At 34.3% G+C, this 21,803-nt stretch overlaps 2 protein-coding genes across 3 annotated transcripts in view; one reads left to right on the top strand and one right to left on the bottom strand.

The window, feature by feature from the left end:
• Positions 2,444-11,509, bottom strand: LOC109727053 (mediator of RNA polymerase II transcription subunit 15a-like). Of its 2 annotated transcripts, none has more exons than XM_020256923.1 (5): positions 11,026-11,509; positions 9,499-9,604; positions 3,583-3,640; positions 3,124-3,250; positions 2,444-2,683 (listed from the first exon to the last, which is right to left on the bottom strand). In XM_020256923.1, exons 1-5 carry the CDS (start codon positions 11,094-11,096, stop codon positions 2,656-2,658), a joined length of 390 nt encoding a protein of 129 aa, XP_020112512.1. In that variant the 5' UTR covers positions 11,097-11,509; the 3' UTR covers positions 2,444-2,655. The 2 variants fall into 2 exon arrangements, with proteins under 2 accessions (XP_020112512.1, XP_020112513.1); XM_020256924.1 differs by lacking the exon at positions 11,026-11,509 and adding an exon at positions 10,591-10,662.
• Positions 11,379-21,803, top strand: part of LOC109727105 (lysophospholipid acyltransferase LPEAT2) — a 28,203-nt gene continuing 17,778 nt past the window's right edge. Inside the window, exon 1 of the mRNA XM_020257004.1 lies at positions 11,379-11,432. Within this exon, the coding sequence (XP_020112593.1) occupies positions 11,379-11,432 (54 nt within the window). The remainder of the gene's footprint in view (positions 11,433-21,803) is intronic.

The raw sequence follows: 21,803 nt of genomic DNA, 5'->3' as shown, positions 1-21,803 counted from the left end.
TTTGAGCTTTAGGATAAATCTACTCCAAATCTTAGGTTTTGATCATATATTAAATTAATTATCATATTAACTGTAGTATTTAAGTTGACTTTTCCAGGAGTTGAAATAAACTGGTGACCAACAATGAGCATCAGCCCTTACTCTTATGATAGAGTCTTCTTTTCCATGCATTATTTAAATTTTAAGAGCCTGTTTGGGAACTCATAAATAATAAATTTTTATTTATAATTGACCTTACAATTGATGCATCCTAGTGCAACATTACGTCATTTATAAAGTACTCTTTACATAGCTATAAGAGTGCTTCTCTTTTTACATAGCTAAAAGTGAACTTTTTTTAGTTTACCCTAATGCAGCATAATAATGCTATATACATAATAATGGCGCATCTGTCTCTTTATATAATAATGCTATATGCACTACAATTCAATATTACATTGTTATATTAAATCAAACGTGTTAATACAGTATCGGTAGTAATCTCATTCAGAAATTTAAGATATTTGGATATATCGAAATAACCTGTAATATCATATAACGCGAACCAAACACGTACTAAACAAATCGTTTTCAAAAAATTTTAATTATATCCTATTACAATGTTTCTCAAATGGCGATTATTTTTTCTTCTTCTTTTTTGACGGTGCGAACAGGCCCTAACTGCGTGTTATTGATAATTTTTTTTAAGGTATTGATGTTCCTGTAATGTGATGCACATGTAGAACCTTCCGTCAAAAAGCATTGCTTAATATTTGATTTTGCATATTACCGTTCGAGAATTGCTTAAATCCTATCTCTACACTATAAAAAATTATCAATAACACGTCTATTACAAATTTTTTTTGTCCTTTCTCAATTGTTGTAACGCTGTGAATATTATAAAATAGTAATGGTATGCCAAATTTAATGCCTTATTTGATGTCGTAAATTTAAGTGAAAAAAAAAAGGGTATAGTGGTTATTGAAGCTTAATAATAGAAGCTAAGAAAATAAAGGTAGAAAAAATACAAAATTTATCTCACCTATGAACATTTTTGAATTGGCTATCCAACTTTTTAAAATTTTAATTTTTCTATTCAATTTTTTAATTTATTTAATTTGAGTCGGTCAAAAATTTGATTGCGCCGTTTATTTTTACAGGTTTGATTAGTATATTTCATGCCATTTTTGTAACTATAAAATTTATTAAAATAAATAATTAGCTTAAATTTTGAAGTGTTGTTGCCTGACTCAAATCAAATAAATTGATAGTTTGGATAGTAAAATCAAAATTTTGAATGATTGGATAGCTCATTCAAAATATTCATAGATCAGATAAATTTTATATATTTTTACCGGATAAAAATTTGATATTATTTCACATATGGGAGAGAGACTGCATTCTCTCCAGCCACAAATGCAGCATAATTAGAGGGAGCAAAAAAAAACTATTGCCGCAATAAGAAATCACCTGCTGCAGGTGTAAAAATTGTATGCAAACTGTGCCCTTTTAATTTATCACACATAATTCTGACAATTCAGTTCTTTTTTCGCTTTAGAAAGTACGGATGCTTCCGTGCTTATAAGTTAGTTTTGATGATAAGATATCAAATTCGACGATTAACTCCGTTAGGCATAGTAATCTACATTATTGGAACTACTAGAAACCAAATTGCATAATTTTTCGACATTATTTACTAAGTGATCAAAAGATCTCAAAAATGACTATTTTAACGGTCGATATGGCACGTTTTTAAGTTTAATGATATAGAATAATCCAAATTATATAAAATTTTAATAAAAATTTTTGCATAATATCAATAGTAAATAAATACTTCTGATTTGAAATTTAAGTCTTTTATCATTATTTTTTATAAGTTTTTATTTTTAACTGTTCATTTGAAGGCTACTCGTCCACTAAACAAATGAAGTAAAAAAATTATGAAATTTGATTTCTAGATAGTTCTAATAATATAAATCATGTCTAATGGAACCGATAGCTAAATCGAGTGTTTCATTATCGAAAATAACTTACAAGCATGAAAACCTCCGTATTTTTAAAAGTATAGGAGCCTAGCTCCTTTATTTGAACTATTCATTACTTCACCAGGAGAACTTAAAAATTCAGCCATAAAATAAGCTAAGTAATAGTAGAAACTTTTATCCCGCCGTCAATCATGGTAAAATTGGGTGATCTACCACTTGTTACAGGTTACATTTTGGATCTTTCAACGAAAGACGGCTTTGGACCATCCTGAGGGGATATAGGTTTTAAGTGTTTCTCCGTGGCTCAGTTACGATTAATGACTAAACAAATATTTCTGCTCTATATAGTTCTAACTTATGGCCAAACTAGAAATTACATTAATTCTTAATTCAAACACCCCCTTAACTTTCGCAAAGTTTCATGTGTCACCCAAGCAATGAACTTAGCTCAGATGAAGCAGAAAAACAAGCCAAAACCATAAGAACTAGAACAACTGATAGAAGATTGTCATAATATAGTTAAGCAGTATGATAATATATGGTGCATAGATCCATAAAATGTACGACTTAAAGAAGCAAATTACCATTTATTAAGGCTAGTACTGGTAGCAAGACCCTGTATACCCAAAGCTGGCCTTCTACCGACTAAACTCCTCCACCCTCCCACGCAAAGATCAGAAGCGCATCGGCTTCAAATCTTGATATTGTTATTATTCACACTGCAAGAATAATAAAAATATAAAGGACGGTTAAGCGCGAGAAGAAGAATATTGTAAGTGAAGAGGAGATTTTAGCAACATGAAGCTTTTCTTTTATGGACAAATTTGGTTTACTTCCTTTCCTTCTCTTTAATATTCCAAGGACTTCAAGAATACAACTCAGAAAAGAGTTACAGAATAAGGATTACTCAGTACATGTATGATGTTAAATTTACGTGAGTAACAACTGCGGAGAATAGAAAATTGGCAAATTTTGAGACTCAACAAACACAAGACAGCTTCAGGCGATATGTTGCCTTGCGTTATTCTCTACACCAACAAACTCACATAAGCACTCAACTGTTATGCAGAACAAGGAGGATTTAGCTATGAGTGTGGTCAAACTTCCTGGGACTAAATTTGTATCGATCTACAAGAAAGAGAAGAAAGAAATTAAGTACCTGGTTGAAGCGATATTGGCATTGCCACCCTCAAAATCCTGTTCTTCTTCTTCCTCATCGTGAGGGACAGTACGGCGAGGAGAAAGAGGCGGAGTACGAGGAGGTAGAGGTGGAGTGGAATTCCTAGCTGACTCAGTAAAGAGATTATTATCAGGATAATAATGGTTTCATATCTAGATAGACCAGCTGCTGAATATATGGTATTAAGGGGAATTAGGTAATAAAAAGTGTGATAAATTTGCCAAGTGGTCATTTACGGAACAGTTTTGGGATAAAAAGAATTTGCTGCAAGCCAGGAACCATCCAAGAGAATTGATATTCCATTTCCTTCCCAAAAGGGTCTATGGTTTCACAGTTTCTGTTTCTGTCACAACATAACTTATTGTAGCTTTATTCTGACGCATTTGCAAAAGAAGCATAAAAAACTACTAATATGTTGGTCCAGAGAATTGAGTTTACCGGGGATACGGGCCTCCACTGTCAGCAGCTTAAGGGCAATTTTTCTCACATAATCATTCTGAAAAAGACCACCGAAAAAATAAAAGCAGGTCAGTGCCATGTCGAAGGAGAAATCCAGGAATCACAATCATACCAAAGTCACAAATATAAAAAGCACGGTTCATGAGACAAAATTGAAAGCACACATTTATCTGCCACCATTAAGAATGCAAATAAGCTGCAATATTCAAGCCAAAAATTTACACAAAAGTAGGCAAACTCTCAAGTGGAAGAAGATATACAAGATAAAGGAACATATAATAACCAGTATAATTCTAGGGCATTGTTAAGAACAAAGGAGCATATGCATTCTGACATTAGAAAATACAGACAAATACCCCTGTAGAAGTGAAGGATTTCGACACTGAAACAGAAGATGTTTAATATACGACGACATGTCATGTCAGATAGTCACTGCATAACTTCCTAGTTTGGAAAAGCAATCATATATTTGATGGCTCATCCAGCCAAATGAGATAAATCTTTCCAAATATGAGTATGAAACAGTCAAAAAGCTGTACAAAGGTACATAAGATGATAGATCCTCGATTTGGAAAGCAGATGTTGCAATGCTAAATATATTACCATCCTCAATAGCTCAACAAAAAACAAGTTATTCTTATCTCAGCATGAAGTGAAAGATCCATATTATCAGATTACTCTGCAGCTTTCCATAAAAGAAAAACTAAAGCAATAACAACAGGTGAATGGTGTCACATTCGAAGGACCTTAGATCCTATGATGCTCTAAGGAAAGTACACTATTTGATAATATGATTCTATCACATTTTCTAGACGAGTTGTTCAAGTCCTAAAGGAACTTACAGAGGCCAACTCTAAACCTCTAAATCTAACCAGATAAGCAATTTACTTGAATTTTTATGCTGCCCAAGTAGTTAGTACAAAACAAAAACATAGAGCCAAATTAAGTTGCCGTTAAAAGCATATTACCAGATTACTAATGATCACCTAATGGCCGAGTAAAAGAAAAAAAAAGGGTGAAAATGACGATCACTTCAATTTTCAAATCCTCCAACTTTAGAAAAGAGATTTACATTTCCAAAATTTCCGTATCAGCTTGTCCAAAATACTGCGATATCCATATCCAAGCTCATATGCCATATTAAGACTTAAAGAGCAAAGCCAGCTGGACAACAAGCCATCTCCAAAACAAACTAAGACTTAGATTCTCCCTACATATGAACCTCTCTACATACGATCCTCTCTTATGGCTTCCAACAGGTATGTGTTAATAGAACCAACATCCTCTCCCTCCCCCGCATCATCATCTACTCGTCAACATAAGATTTCTTGACATATATCTTTTTTACTTTGATGAGTAAATATTTTTTTTTTCAACTTTACTACCTCATCCTCTCTTGTTATCTCTTTCACTCATCTCTCTCTCTAAATGTACCTGTAATTTAGTTTGTAGTATGTTTAGTATTTTATTATACATTTTTTTATGCCAGTCGTACATTGCATGTGCACCTATACTAGTATGATTAAATGATATAGAAAAATTATGAATGTCTATAATTCTCTCTATATAAGGTATAACCTTAATTTTTCCCCATAGTCCTAGAATCCCTTTACTATGTATGCTCGCGCTCCAACTTGAAGATGACCCAACTGAGTCTGCCAAGCTCATTGCCCTCACCTCATATGCCCTCACTCAAGGATTTAAGTGCCGTGGTACAGGGTCGTGCCGGAAACTTGCCGGCACGGTACTCAAGGTGCGTGCCGAGCCATGCCGATGCGTGCCGGTCAAAAAAATTCTTATGTGCCGACACATAATAGCATGAAATATTTATTTTCTTTAGCAACAAAATATTCTAACTATTTATTATATCTTTTTATCACATTTTTTGAACTTCATTGAGGAAATTACTTACTAATTTAAATAATAGAGGGTTTTAAGCTGTGCCATCGGAACGGGGTCTGTATCGTGTCGGTATCTTGTTGGCACGGTACGGCACGGTAGATATGGCCCATACCAACGGGCACTTAAAACCTTGCCCTCACTGCATGCTGACAATAAGCTCGCAAAATCAATATAAACCACATTTGCAATAAGTATACTGGTCTGATAATCTGCTAGCCACTAAGCCTCATTCTATTGGTTCATCAATCCATCGACATTGTTAATTGCATAGGACCCACCATTTCATGCCTTTCTTACCTATGTGGACTCTCCTTCAAACTCCAAGAACCCACAACCACCGCTACTAATTCCCTACATATTGTATGATTCACGAACTATACTAGAACATTTCCATTCCAATATTGTGAATCTAATACAAGTGGTTGAAAATAGGTTAAGTTTGTTGGATCCTATTAAGGAATGGCCCATATGGACGTATAGTTCAAGAATAACATTTATTATGATGGTGCAAGTACACAGAATAGAGATTAGGCAACAAAAGAATGACAAAAAAGTATCGATCAAGTCAATCAAGCTGAGGCACGGAAATCTCGCTCTCTTTAAAGAGATTCAAGCCCTCTGCAGTTCGCAAAATCCTCGAACCGATGCAGCAGAACACTAGCTTGCCCCTTCAGAACTCAACAGCTTGACCCCCATCGTATGCAAGCAACTCTGAACAATTAACAATAGGATATTCATTCGTAAAAATTTTTTAATTAAAGAAAGACAATATAAGAGGTTTAGAAGTATAGTGTTGTTTTTGTCGAAGCAAATTGTCGATATTGACAAGCCTTCTTTATAGGAAAACCAAAGTAGCATAACTAATTAGCTGAACTTTGAGTTCTTTATTTGTTTGCTCTCATAAATACCTCACCATGATATTAAGCTTACAATATGACTTAAATAATTTGGCTCAACCAAGGATCCAAGCTTGAGTTGGCTCAATTTATGCGGCGAGCCAAACTTGAGCTTAGCCTCTCTCAGCTCAAATCAAACTGAAACCAAGCTTAGAAGAGAGAGCCTTCTACGCCCCAGTGCTCAAGTAAAAAAAGTGATACTTTGGTCCAATTTCTTCACCTTTGTCATTAATTCCCGCACATCCAACGACACCAAACAACTCCCACACTACGGACGACCACAGCGCATCATAGTGACCAAGTCACACGCCAAAATTTAAAAATTTATTGTCTATCAACTGTTTGGCACAATATGTACCGAAGTACTTCTAAAGTAATAAATGGTTGCAACTATGGTAATTCAATTACTATCTATACAAGCCGCCTTGATTATTTTGACGATTATCGTAACGGTGTTGCAACACAAAGTCATTTAATAGCCTCATGTAAGGTTTACTTGAAGCTCGTAGTATCATAAGAATATTCCTAGTTTAAATTAAAGAGCTATTACTTGATTATACTTATGTCATATTTTTTTGCATATTTGTGCATCTATGTAGTAGCAAACTTAAAATGGACAATTGCATTGATCCGCACCAACAACAATCTCTTATACTTGTAAGAGGACGATAAAAATGTTGTTGATCATACAATAGTTAATCCTCACCCCCAAAAAAAAGAAAAAGAAAAAGAAAAAGCTTCCCGAGCTTTCTGCTAATAGATAAATCGACGCCTCCTAAGATGAGGAGCTCTTTTCCAATTTCTATAAGTCTCCCATAATTGAATGCAACATGTTCCTTCGTATGCTTGAGCTTGTATACAAGATGTTTGTGATGTAATATATTGTTCTCTTTTTTTTTGTTATTATTATTTGAAAAACTAAGAGCTCTCTTCCATCTCCCGACGTCGCTCACACCTAAATGCAAGAATTTCAGGCATGTTTGTTTCTCCTGATCTCCAATACAGAACAAGCTCACCCTGTTGATTTGCAAGCGTGGGTGTCTGGTGGCGACTGGCATAGCTAGAGATTTGAGATGGGGACAATTGGAGGCATGCAAACTGTGAGCACTAACTGTGACTTCATGAGCAACGAGATGTTGTGACTTTGTCCCCTAATAAGGCGAAGTCAAGAACAGAAGTATGACAAGAGCTCTGGACCTCCCTGCTCGCCAATTCTAGCAAAATAGGCCCTTCCTTCATGTACTTGAGCTTGAAGCGAATATGTTCATGATGTAGTTCACACTTCACAGTACGTTGGTATCCTTTATTTTCATTTTTTAATTATCCGAATATATTTTTTAAATTTGCAATGACCATGAAAAGTCTAGCCATATGAAATTTTGAACCATGTGCAAAAATTGTTGTTAAAAGTCAAACCCAATGTTGAACCATATTTCCGAGTAAAGAATTTGGTTGTGATTACATCTTAGTTCAGTGTACATAGCTTTTTGTATAATCTGATAGACTTAAACGCAAACAATACGAGATAATAGCCACTCCCTTCTATAGTAGAAAGAAATCAGTACATTTTCCCGTCAGATATGTGTTTATAAATATAATACAAGTTACATGTTTTTCTTGAATCTAAAACCTAATACAGTCTTTATGTTGAGGGCACAAATTATTCTTATAACTAATGAGAAGAAAGAACAACATCTTGGAATTTGGATCATGTGTCAACATGAATAGGTTTTAGTAGACCTCAATACATACTAAAGACATAAAATATCTCCACATATATGGTAAGAAAATTCAGCAAATTGGGACTCTTTTCAACCCAGTGAATCCAAACACAGAAGGAGACAGAGCAATTACACACCATAAACATCTTTATTGACATTAATAAGTTATAGAATTTCCTAGACATTTACCACTAAGCAGATTTTATCTTCTAGAAGGTAAGAATGGCACTTAAACTACAACAGAACTTCTACACTTCAATTTAGAATTCTCTAAATGGAAGATTCTTTGCGTCTTAACTATATCTTGACTTTCCTTAAAAAAAACATCCTAGTAAAAGATCTCCTATCAATGCAGCATATGGAGAGGAGAAGAAACACAAGTCAAACAACAGTCAAAGAGGTTGTTCCCTACTTTGAACTTGTGCCCCCACTGCTATTAATGCAGGCCAAAACCTATACTGTTTCCTTTGTAGCCACCAACTCAATCTACACTGGGTGTTTCTCTTACATTCCAACAATCATAGCACATATTTTTACACACATAGATGGTGTAAACAAACACCATATAGAAAGGGAAATAAATAAAGAATTTGATTCTTGTCTAAAGCATCAGCTTAGGCAAAGGTTGGTCGACCGAGTCAAAAGCCAATGAGAAATAGAAATATTAGCTCATATGGCATCTCGATCAACCCCAACCCCAAATTACAGCTACCACAGAGAGAAAAGAACAAATGAAATTTGTAGGAGATAACCGATGGGTACAGTTATAAATGGAGATAAAAAAACAATAATTTTCTGAAAATTAGAGGAAAACTTTGGAAACAGGTTTGCTTACTCAATGCACATACATTACAAATAACATATGATGATTGTGTGATTTAAAAACAAATAAACCATGTACAGCAGGAAAACATTGTTTAATTTGCTTCAAATGCTTTTACAAGGCCTGGAAAAATAAGCCTTACTCTACCCACGTAGGTCACGTGAATCTGCAATAATTGTATTTCCACATAGCATAAAAATTCTGCAGAAATACTAAGGTCTTCAAATGTTAATTGGTTGCAGACTCCAAAAATCAATCACCTGTAACAGTTATTTAGCTAGAAATAGTTCAAATCTGAAAAAGAAAAAAAGGGACGAACTTCATATATGTAGAGTTTAACCACCAGACCCGAAAGAATTACCTGCATCCTTACAATATTATGGAGGAATTAGAAAACAAAGTTCAATTATTAAACAGACAAAAGCCAACACGCAAGCAGAGCCGTATTCCTCGTCGTCAAAAGATCAATGGACATAAAATTGAACTGAAGTATAATTAAATTTCAACAACCAGCAGAAAAAAGGAAAAAACAAAATCAAAAGAAGGAAAGTACCAGGTCAGTCGCAGAAGCATAAACCATCTCCTCGCATCTTGCAGCAAGATCAAGTAGTACCGCATTTGGTTGCTCTGGTCCCATCCTTAACCTTATAGTTTGAAATCTATACATGCAACAACAGGTCAGCCACTATTTGCTTATTTCGGCACAAATCAGCATACATGCTATGTACATGCACACATGCTTAAAAACAGAATAAATAATGGTAAGATTATCACAAACAACAAAGAATGTGTACTCTTCTAGGCTTATCACATTATTAAGAAACATAAATTTATAGAAGTAGAGAAAAATAAAATTTATAGGCCCATGCTATCAATAGGAAACTTTCTTTCAGCAGAGGATTACAAAGAAATGCTAATTAAAGGGGACCGAAAAGCATGTAATTTGTTCGAAGGACATTAATCGACAATTCCAGCATCAGGAAATATCTGAAACATAAAGAAATTCCTCCTCCTTATGCAATGTCGATTAATTCACTCCCGCAACGGCAAACTACAACCCAGGAAACCGATTTTCCATTTTTCCCAAACATGATCTTCAAAAAGTACTTTAACATCTATCTTAGTACAGATCTATCTTTTTTCAGCAATGTAGTATCATAACTCTGCAGCATAACTAAATCTGAATAGTAAAATTGCAAACACACTATTTGCTTCAGTACTAAAAACTACCCTAGAAAATTCGGTGGACAGGAACTTACTAATTATACATCAGCTCTCACGAAAATTTCGCACACAAACAATAAATTGCAGGATCAATCCAATTCACACATCACCGAATACCAAACCAAACACAATTTCCATAAATAAAGAAGAGATGTAAGTAAATCTGCACACAATTCACAAACACATCAAAAGAAACAATCGAAAAAAAGTTAAATCAAACCAGGAATTAACTACTGTAACTATACAAATTGACCCAATCACTTGACACAACAACTACACCCCGACTTACGTGTATCATGGAGATCAGGTAAATCATGCCAAAAGCACCGGTAAAAAAGATACCGAAAAGTTCAAACAAACCACACCACTTGAACTGACCGAAGAAGAGATAATAGAATAGATAGAAGGACAAAAATTAAACCCATTAGGATGGTGGATGTGAGGCATTGAATGGATGACCACTTTTACGTGAGATCAATTTGACAAGAAACGGCTTACAAGTATTAACACCCCTCAATCACACCTGCTCAAGCGAGCCGTGCTGCATGCACTTTCAAATGAGGTCACAAAACACGTAAAGGATCGATTTTGAGGACCGAACCCACGACCCGATAGAACTGAGACCAATGTAGTAAAAAAATTCACCCAAAATTAGGTCGTACCACCCTCATTCATGTGCATGATAAAAAAAATCAGATAAATTATACCGCTTGTACTAAACGGAAAAAAAAGTACGAAAATACTAGTCATCATTTTGAAAAAATGTACGGAACTAAATAAAAAACGATTCAGAAATAGTCTTAAACAGTTACATCAATCAATCAATCAATCAGTCAGTCAGTCAGTCAAATCGTACATCTCGTTGACGATCCTCTGCCTGCCCTGCAGGGTCAGCCCGGCCCTCCAGTTCCCGGGAAACGAGGCCATGATCGAGATCGAAGAACCAGCCTCCGGCGACGCCTCCGCCTCGGAACTCGACCTCGGAGGAGGGGGGAGTGAGAGATCGATCGACAGCTCATACGAGAGAGAGAGAGAGAGAAGGCACTTATACTGAGAGAGAGAGAGAGAGAGAAAGAGAGAGAGGTTTTAATGAAGTGGAGTAAAGTTTTTGGTTTCTTGCGCGTAAGGAGGCGTTGTCGGATTCGGAGGAAACCCGGCGAGAGGGGAGCGTCCGACGCGCCACATCCCCCACACCACCACTGTCCACCGATGACCGGCGCGCGGGGCGCGTGTTCGTATTTGGGGTTTACGGTTACGGACAAGGTTTTGTCCGAGTTATAACACAGAATCGGATCGCTCCGAGTCGAAAAAACAACTCAGGAGGGAGTTTAGCGACAAAAAATAGGAAAGGAAAAATGAAAGAAAAAAAAAAAAAAAAAAAAAAAAAGGGAAGGAAGTTTTGGAAAGACGCCGCTGCGTTAGGAAAAATCGGAACGGAAAAACTTCAAATACTATATACGTAATTTTGTGCTTTTTTTTACTTTAATATTATTAATTTAAAATGTATCATTTTAATATCCCGAGGTTTTTATTTTTTTTGTTATTCTTTCGTTAATTTTTTAGTTAAAATCTAAAAATTTGACAAAGTACAGAATATTAAAATAGATATTCAATAAACCATAGGTGGATATCTGGAGATTTTTTAATATATGATTTAAGTTAACGGAGGTGTCGACGAAAAGAGAAAAATAAAACCACAATATATAAATAAATATATTTTAAACTATATGGTACTAAAGTAAAAAAGTGTGAAATCATAGATGTGGTATTTTAAGTTTACTCAATAAGAAATCTTCGGTCTTCATCATGTGTCACTTTTGTTTCTATTTAAAATTATAATTATTCTCTTAAAAATTGAAAATTTTAATATTAAAAGATACTGAATGAATTACTAGGCAGAGACAAAAATTAACACATAGAAGCAAATCAACGTAGTGGGAGACATCCCTATTGAAGTTTTATTCCGAAAAATGTTATATTTGCGCCGAAAAGTGAGGTTTAAATCTTCCACATTTATACATATATAAGAATTTAAATTGTGCGTCCTCAAATTATGAGGCAGAAGACATTTTACTCTTGAAAGTTTGAATTATTATAAACTTGTTCGAACTTTTAGAACTATAATAATCAAATATCCAAGCTGATATAAAAGTAATGTAGCATCTGAATTATTAACACATCATTAATTACAATACTACTATATCACTCTATATTAGTGATATATTAATATTTAGTCAACTAAATTTGATTTTAAGTTTTGATTGTAATAATTCTAAATGTTTAAGATAGAAAGTATAATAAATTAAAATTTAAAGACTAAAGTGTCATTTACCTTATAGTTTGAGGACCAAACATATAATTTACCCTAATTTTTTCAAATTTTTAATATTAAAACAATTAATGAGATTACGCATGAAAATATTAATTATTGGATAAACAGTGAGTGAGTCGTATTCTACGGAAAATTATTACCTCTATGACATATACCCTTACATCTTAAGCAATGTATTCAATAATTATAATTAATATTTTGAAAAAAATAACATATGAAAAATTAAGTCAGTGGATACATTGGGCAATATTTAACATCCCTGCATATAGAAATGACTCATTATTTAATCAACAACAAATTAATATTTAAAATATTATTTTTTGCTATATATATATATATATATATATATATATATATATATTCATTTATAGTTATCAGTGTTGACCATAAAAACAGTATTTATGTCTTTTTCAATTTAAAATTTTCTTACATAATAGATATTTAAATTATTTATTTATTTATTTATAAATAATAATAATTAATTAAATACTTTTATCTTATATGTAAAAGTGAAAGAATAATTTCCACATTATTTTAATTAGAAGTTTAATTTTATCTTTTGGAAATGTTTGTGTGACGAGTAAATGAATAAAACTAGGAAAATCCAATATATCTTTGCATTAATTATACTACAATAACTACGAAAACACAGCATATCTCTGTATTAATTACACTATGAATATTTTTCTTACAAGTGAATCTTCTTTGTATTAATTGCACTGTATGTGGGTCTGATACGGATCCAATTAAATATTTTTAACTAAATCAAAATAATCAATACTTTTTTTTAAACTTAAAATTGATATCTCACCTTTTATGATCTCTCATCCTGATATGCTCCTTTACTTTTGTGATATTTGTGACCTATGCACTTTTATTTAATTAATCACTAATTTGGCATTTAAAAAAAAAAATCTAAATGTAAATTGTATATGGTTGAATGTGCTGGTGAATTATAAACTTTTCTACTTTTATTATTAGTTGTTAGTTTATAATGCATCTAAATGGATATTCGAGAGTATTTTTTTAAAAAAGGAAAAAAAAATTACAATCTAGATTTAAATTTTGTTGCTAAAAGTATACACTTAGGTAAATAAAATACAAGCAATCTTTATATTTATTATAGTACACTCTGTAAGGTAAAAGTTTTATCTTAATAAATAAAAAATAAAAATAATACCAAATTAGGCTCCTATAATCTTTAACAAATTTTGAACGCCGCTATTTATATATTTCTGGACTGGGTATAAATCTTACGTCTCACTCATCCGAATACTATTAATTTTGTACTTGCTAGTCATGTCACTTTTCTTGGTTTTTTTTTTAAAGTAAAAATTAGGCAGAGTATTTTTCTTCATTTTTTGCAATTTCTTGCCATATTTGTCATTTAAATTGCTAGCATCTTTTTATGTTTTGCTACCACTTGAAATTGTTCAGCGAACTAAATTACTCGGATTCAAATTCTATTTCTGTAACACCAAATAGCTCTATATCGATTGAAAAACTGATTTTGTTTAGAATATCTAACACTTACACGCTAGTAATAATAACTAGGTTTAAATATTTTGGACCGGTGGTTTTGGCCCAACGAATTATTATTGCTAGCAGGTCGAGTCATTTCAATTGGTATCAGAGTCGAATACCAACCGAAAGTGTGAGAATAAAATGCTATACCAATGAGTTTGATGAGAGCCCAACTCTAACATTTCACATCACCTTGTAATTTTAATTTTGCATCTGTGATCTGGTTTGAACCCGAAAAGTACGCCAGTGTCTAAACAGGAAAAGTCTGTAATACCTCAATAGTTTCACATCGAGTGAAAAACTATTTTAAAAAATATATATATAAAGTGTGTTCTCACACATTGCCATGGCCGGTATGGAGCAAGACTACAATATTCCATAGAAAATCTTCATGCTACACAGTAATGGAAAAACATTTAAAAAAATATATATATATCATTCCAATGTAAGATTGCTACATTTTATTTGCTTCATTGCTTAGACATTTTACTACATTTTATTTGGTTGGTATGTTTGTTTTCCTGAAGTGGTGTTGGATTAAATGGTTTTCATCCGTAATTACCTAATTTCATTATTCGGTTCACAGCTAGGTGCTATGAATACAAATTTGAAACATGTCACTACTCGGACGCAATGACTCGGAAGTTTTAAAAAAATTAGAACATGAATACGATATGGAGACCACTATAAGATATAATAATATATATTTATTGATCTAAGCTACTATATTATTAATAGCATCAAGTTATTGGTACTATTATATTCTTGATCCTGAAATAAAAGAATGTGCGGTTAGAATAATAGTGGTCTCTAAGAATTGAGTGGGTGGTTAGTAAAATAATATAATCTAACAGATAAAAATAGTCAAAAGAATAGATCTAATAGCGAAAAATTTGATAACAACAAGTGTTTGGTGCTATTGATAGCATAGTATCATAACCATATATTTATTATATATAAAATATTAATTTTGTTAAAGTATTGTTTTATTTTTTATTCAAATGAAATTTAATAAATTTCTCATTGATAGTTCATATATTTTAGAAAAATAATTTTTTTCATTATACATAATTTATTTGCATTTCCCAAAAAAATTTTAATGTATTCATTAAAAACCTAAAATATTTATTATCTTTCATTATATATGCACAAAAAAATAAAAATATATAATTTTTAATGTGATGTACTATAAATCCATGTTGAACGTGCATTCATAGCGTGTTCGTTTTAGATACGAGTCCGATATAAACACGCGCATGTTCGACGCGGACACGCAAAGCTTATAGAAGTGTCTGTGATACATAAGTTTATTGTAATTTTATCTTCGATCAACACCTATGTATCATGGATAATTCTATAGGTCTCGCGTGTCCGTGTCAGAGAAGCGCATGTCTATGTCGGACATATGTCCGATATGGACATTCTTTGGATGCACGTTCAATGTCAATTCATAGCACATAAAACTATATATATATATATATATATATATATATATATATATATATATATATTATTCCTTTTTTTATGTATATATAATGTAAGATTATAAATATTTTATTTTTTTATAAGTGCATAAAAATTTTTTTGACAATATAAATAAATTACGTATGGTGGAGAAAATTTTTTCTTAAAATATATAAACTATCGATAAAAATTTTACTAACTTTCATTCGTATGAAAAAAATAAAAATATTTTACCAAAATTAATATTTTATATATGATAAATATATGTAGATATATTATATTAATAATATTATATTTTATTAGGTGTTCACGCACGTCGGTGTCCTAATTTTTGAAAGCTATCGAGTCGCCGTGTCTAAGTTGTGTCATGTTCCGTGTCACGTGTCAGTGTCTGTATCCGTGTTAATGTCCGTGACGCCTAGGTCAGCACTCAAACTCCAAAAAAAATATCATAATAGACTTCGGCTATCTCATAGCGAAGCAGGTTACAAAAAATTAAAAAATAAAAAATAATAAAAATACTTGTCACGTCCCGAATTACTACGTTTTTCCTGGCATGCCAACAAACCCGCCGTATACATAGAAATTTTTCATATATACAAAGCGATAGTTATACCTGTAAGCAAATTACAACTACAACCAAAAGTATAGAGCTGCTAGAACTAAAATATATATAAATCAGAAAGGTTCACTGTACATACAAAAGACCCATAACATCTCGCTCCAGCGAGTATCACAAGCTACAGTATGTATATAATCTCCCAACGAGCTAATTCTAAGCTTTAATACCAATTTAATCTATCACGTCCCGAATTACCATATTTTCTCGGACACGCCTACAGACCCGCCGTATACATAAAAATTTTTCGTATATACGAAACAATAGCTGTACCTGTAAGCAACTTATAGCTACAACCAAGAGTATAAAGCTGCTAGAACTAAAACATTTATAAATCAGAAAGGGTTCACTGTACATACAAAAGTCCCTTATAACATTTCGCTCCAGCGAGTATCACAAGCTATAGTATGTACATAAAAAGAAACCCAAAAACTATCTTTGACGGGTGCTCCTCTAGCAACGACTAGGGAAGGGACGGCTCTAACTCGCAACTCCCTTGTCTCGGTCAGAATCCACAATAGCAGCAGTCACAGACGAAGACTCTGCAAAAGGTGTCAATAACTGAGTGTGAGAACTACTGCAGAACAGAGTAGTTCTCAGTGGGTACCGTCACCGACCTCAACGGCCCACCCACTAAGTCTACAATAATATGTTCAAAGAATAGTAAGGAAACCTGGAAAGAACTCTACAGCTACATCTATACTATCGCTAACCAATACAAACTATCTGTAGACAAAAACATGCATCACACAGACCCAATCTTACTAGGGCTTCCAAAACGGGCCCGCCTTGTCTGTAACCAAGCTACACCGTACACCACCCACGGGGATGGCCGGTCCAAGTAAACGGTCCAAACAGGACGGCTGCGACATCAACGCAAGTTAAAGCCTCACTCCGGAGCCGCACTCGTGGGCGCAACCCAACCGAGTATGTAAGCGTGTCTCTGCTGAGCTCAATCAGGCTCTCACAGACTGTAGTCAATGCAAATGGGTCTAACTGGTCTAACAACCAAAACTCACGTGCCATTGGCACAATTTGATGCAAGATATAGAAATCTAGGTCCACCGTCAACCACGACGACACCCGATAATACGGAACAGTCTACACTCTACTGTAAAACAAGTTCGGCCCCTCAGCACGAGTATAAACTCACCCTAGACTAATATATGTATCTAGTACACTAACAACGGGGATACAAAAGAACAAGAGCTCCTAAAGCTAAATCTGATAATTTTTCAAAAAACGACAGTGTAGGATCAACGAGTTTTCTCCTAAGTCAATTCCCAGTTCAACATGTAACAATATTCTAAAATTAAGGCTCCAAATTCAGATTTTATAAAAGCTATGCAAAGCGATGAATTCGAGCTACTAGACATAATGCTACACATAAAATAATACATTCTGACACTCGATTTAGAAAGAAATCTGACGATTTCAGCAAACATCAACCCACCTCGAGCGCTCGTCCAACGTCGGCAAGAAATCGATAGGAGGATCCTCGCGCTAGCTCGACCTTAAGCGGCTCAACCGGAACCGGCCACCGCCCACGAACAATCCTCCAAGACGACGAAAATGAAGCTCAGCTCGTACCTCCAACGGCTCCATCGAGACCACCCGCACACTCGAATGACCCTCCTATGATCAAATCCAACTAGCTAGAGGGAAAGGGAAGAAAAAAAGAAGCTCACAGCCTTCTCCAACCATTCTAAGCATATAAATAGTCTAAAGGTGGTTGGAATGAACGACACATCCAAAGGACCAAACTACCCCTCACCAACTCACTTTTTCACCTTGAGTACCAGTACCCAACTTGAATCCCGGTACTCGGCCCCTCAAACTGCAATCTCGGACGCTGGGTACTGATACCAGCCAATGTAGTACCGGTACCTGAGCTCAATACCGGTACTCAACAATAGATACTGGTACTCAGCATTAAACATGCGCAAACCAGAGAGTATCCCGTTCTACAATCTCACTCGGGTACCGGTACTTCTCCCCAGGTACCGGTACTCAATACTAAAATCCTGCACTTTGCAGATTTCGGTGTCAAAACTCTACTCTAGCGTCGTGCTGAGTCCATTTTGCATCCATTTCGTGCCAAAACGACTCTGACTTGTCTCGACACCCACCAGACGTGTCTACATGCCACCGATGCTGAAGTCTCTCAGACCGCTAAACACCAGAGGTCACTACAATACTAGCAAAAAATAAAAAAAATAATCATTTACTTTCTGCCAAATAATAATAAAATTGAAAAAACTTCAATTCACAGTTATGAAAACAAACAATGAAGGAGAAGTAATTTTTCTATGATTTCTATTTCACATGAATGTCTATTTCAATTTGAAATTCATTTTCAGCTAGTTAAGGGGCCCACGCGATGCGGCGGGAAGATAATATAATAGTAAATTATGATAACTATTAACATCACTTTAAATTAAAATTTTGATTTTGAATGCAAATTCAAATATCAAAATCAAAATTAAAAAAAATTAAAGTTGAAATCAAAATTTACAAAATTTAAATTTGAAATCAAAATTTAAAAAATTTAAGTTTGAAATCAAAATTTAGATTCAATTTAAAATTAAATTTAAAATTTGAATTCAAATTATAATTCAAAATTCTAATTACTAATTAGTTCAAAATTTTAATTTTAAGATTAATTCCAGATTTAAAATTTAAAATTTTGAATTTTTATATTTGGGGACTAAAGTAAAAAATATGCAAATTTTAGAGACCAAAATTGATATGCAAAAGAAAACTAAATAGGCGATGGCATGATAATGATGTTAATTCTAAAACCTCTTTTAATTAATAGTGTCATTTTATTGCGATAAAATCGAGAGATTTGAAAGTTTAATTGCAAAAAAAAAAAAAGAAAAAGATTAGGAACCAAAATAAAAAATAGTGAAATGGTTAGGAACCAATATGCAATTAATCCTTAAAAAATTGTGTGGGCCTTATAACCCTCGAAAATAAAAAAAGGTCTTTTTTAGGGTTGACAATTCATATATATTTTGAAAATTAAAATAAAAAATATGCAAAATTTAGAGATCAAAATTAGCATTCAAAAAAAAGTTAAATAGGCGATTGCATGATAATTTCGTTAATTCTAAAACATTTTTTAACTGGTTGCTATTTTTATCGCGATGAAATTAAGAGATTTGAAAACTTAACTGCAAAAAAAAAAAAGAGAATAGGAAAAAAAATTAAAAAAATTATGGAAAGCTTGGGGAGCACAATGCAATTAATCCTAAAAAAACTGTGGGCCCCACAACTCCCGAAATAAGGGGAGGTCTTCTCTACGCGATACGACCGCAGTATTGAACAATAAAAATGTCACGCCCCGGATTATCACGTTTCTCCGGGCAAGCCAACAGACCCGCCGTATACAAAAAAATTTCTTCTGTNGCCACGTCCCGGATTACCATATTTCTCCGGGCACACAAACAGACCCGCCGTATACAAAAAAATTTTCTCTATATACGAAGCGATAGCTGTATCTATACCTATAATCATACAACACTACAACTAGTAGTATAGAACTGCTAACAGAACTACATATATATATAAATAAAATCAAGTTCACTATACATACATAGTCTCCCAAAGATACAACATCTCTCGCCCCAGCGAGTAACAAGTATAAGTATGTATATGAACCAAAACCCAAAACTACCTGTAGATGATACTTCTCTAGAACTGCAACCAGGGAAGGGATCTAACTCGCGACTCCCTTTCCACGATCAGTATCGGCGACAGCAGCAGCCGCAGAAGAAGGCTCTGCGAAAAAGGGCAACAACTGGGTATGAGAAGTACTACAAAAAAAAATAGTTCTCAGTGGGTACCGCTACCAACCTCAACGGCTTACCCACTAAGTCTACAAAATGATATGCAAGAGATAGTAAGAAAAGCTAGAAACCCTATACTATCACTAACCAACTCTAGCTATTTGTAGATATGCATCCCCTGCAACAATGACTATACTGTCAAGGAACTGCCAACAGGCCCGTCCCACTTGCTCCGAGCTATACCGCACACCACAATTGAGGTGGCCAGTTCTAAAGCACCGTCCAAACAGGACTGTTACGACAACAACGCAAAAGTACAAAGTCCGACTCCGAAGTGGCACTCGTGGGCGCTACCCAACCGAGTATGCAAGCGTGTCTCTGCTTAGCTCAATCAGGCTCTCACAGGCTGTAATCAAAACAAATGGGTCTAACTGGTCTGACAACTAAAACTCACGTGCCCTCGGCACAATCTGATGCAGATACAGAAATCTGGGTCCACCGTTTATCGCAACGGCAACCGACAGTCCAGAACAGTCTACACACTACTGTAAAAATAAACTCGGCATCCCAGCACAAGCGTAAACTCATTCTACACTAATCTGGGTATCCATCGTGTACTAACAGCAACGATACAAACAAACCACAGCTCCTAAAACTAAATCTGGTAATTTTTAGAAAGTGACATTGTAGGGTCTATATGTTTTCTCCTAAGTCAATTCCAAATTCAACATGTAAAATTAAACTACTAGCTTAATTCCAAATTCAGATTTAAACACTAATCCATGAATTTGAGTACTAGCAAAGAAAATACACAAATGATACATGTCGACACTATAAAAACTTGTGAGGTATTCCGACGATTTCGATAAACTTCAACCCATCTCGAAACGCTAATCCAACCACGGCGAGAAGTCGAAAGGAGAGGAAATCACGCTCTCGCCCGGCCTCCAATAGCGCAACCGCGACGTCCATACACTCGAATGGCTCTCCGGCACAACGTCGACGTCAATCCAAGCTCAAGCCGTGGCCACCAGCAAGCACACAATTAACACTTAAGAGAGAGATGAACTTAATTAAGCAAGCTACTCTCCCTCAGGTGGATAAATACGAGGGAGAGTTGGTGGTGTGGACAACCACTAACACAAAAAGACCGTAATACCCCTACCAACTCAACATGACAGCTGGAGTACCGATACCCGATTTGGTTACCGATACTTGGCCTCTCAGACCGCAAGCTCGCACACAGGATACCGGTACTAGTCCGGTATCATACCGATACTAGTCCGGTACCGTACCGGTACTCAACACTGAAATTCTGCACTTTGCGGATTTCAGCATCAGAACTCCACTCTCGCCTTGCGTCGAATCGGTTTTGTGTCCGTTTCGCGCCAAAACGACTCCGACTTGTCCTTACACTTTCCAAATGTGTCGCCAAGCCTCAGATGCTAAGATCCACAAGCAACCTAAAAACCAAGGATGCTACATAAAAAATTATAGAATGAAACTAAAATATTTTTTTTTTTCTGAAAATATCTAAACTAAATAACTATAATAAGTAAACGAGCTTAAAATAAAAAAAAAAAACTCATTGTAATATTAAAAAATGCATAATATTTTTTGAACTAGGTTGGAATACTATCAATAGTACCAAGCTATTGGTGCTATTAGTTTTTTAACTCTTGGATTGAGAAATGTATAGTTAGGATGATATGGACCCCTTAGGATTGAATGAGTGGTTAGTTGAATAGTATAATCCAACGGGTAAAAATAATCCAAGGATTAAATTTAACGGTGGAAAATTTGATAGCACCAAATTCTTGGTGCTATGGATAGTATCTCAGCCGGATTCATATTTTTTTATTATCATCAATGTATAATTTACAAATAAAAAAAATAAAAAATTA

Source organism: Ananas comosus, linkage group 22, assembly GCF_001540865.1.
Source record: "Ananas comosus cultivar F153 linkage group 22, ASM154086v1, whole genome shotgun sequence".
Classification (NCBI taxonomy): domain Eukaryota; kingdom Viridiplantae; phylum Streptophyta; class Magnoliopsida; order Poales; family Bromeliaceae; genus Ananas; species Ananas comosus.
The sequence above is the reverse complement of the archived record's forward strand: the minus strand, read 5'-3'. Positions and strand labels throughout refer to the sequence as shown.

What these genes read in the sequence shown, in the direction of transcription:
- LOC109727053 (XM_020256923.1), bottom strand. Translation starts at nt 11,096, where the DNA reads ATGGCCTCGTTTCCCGGGAACTGGAGGGCCGGGCTGACCCTGCAGGGC. An exon ending in ATGCTTCTGCGACTGACCTG is followed by an intron (nt 3,641 to 9,498) that starts GTACTTTCCTTC and finishes GGTCTTTTTCAG; the next exon opens with AATGATTATGTGAGAAAAAT. An exon ending in GCCAATATCGCTTCAACCAG is followed by an intron (nt 2,684 to 3,123) that starts GTACTTAATTTC and finishes TTATTCTTGCAG; the next exon opens with TGTGAATAATAACAATATCA.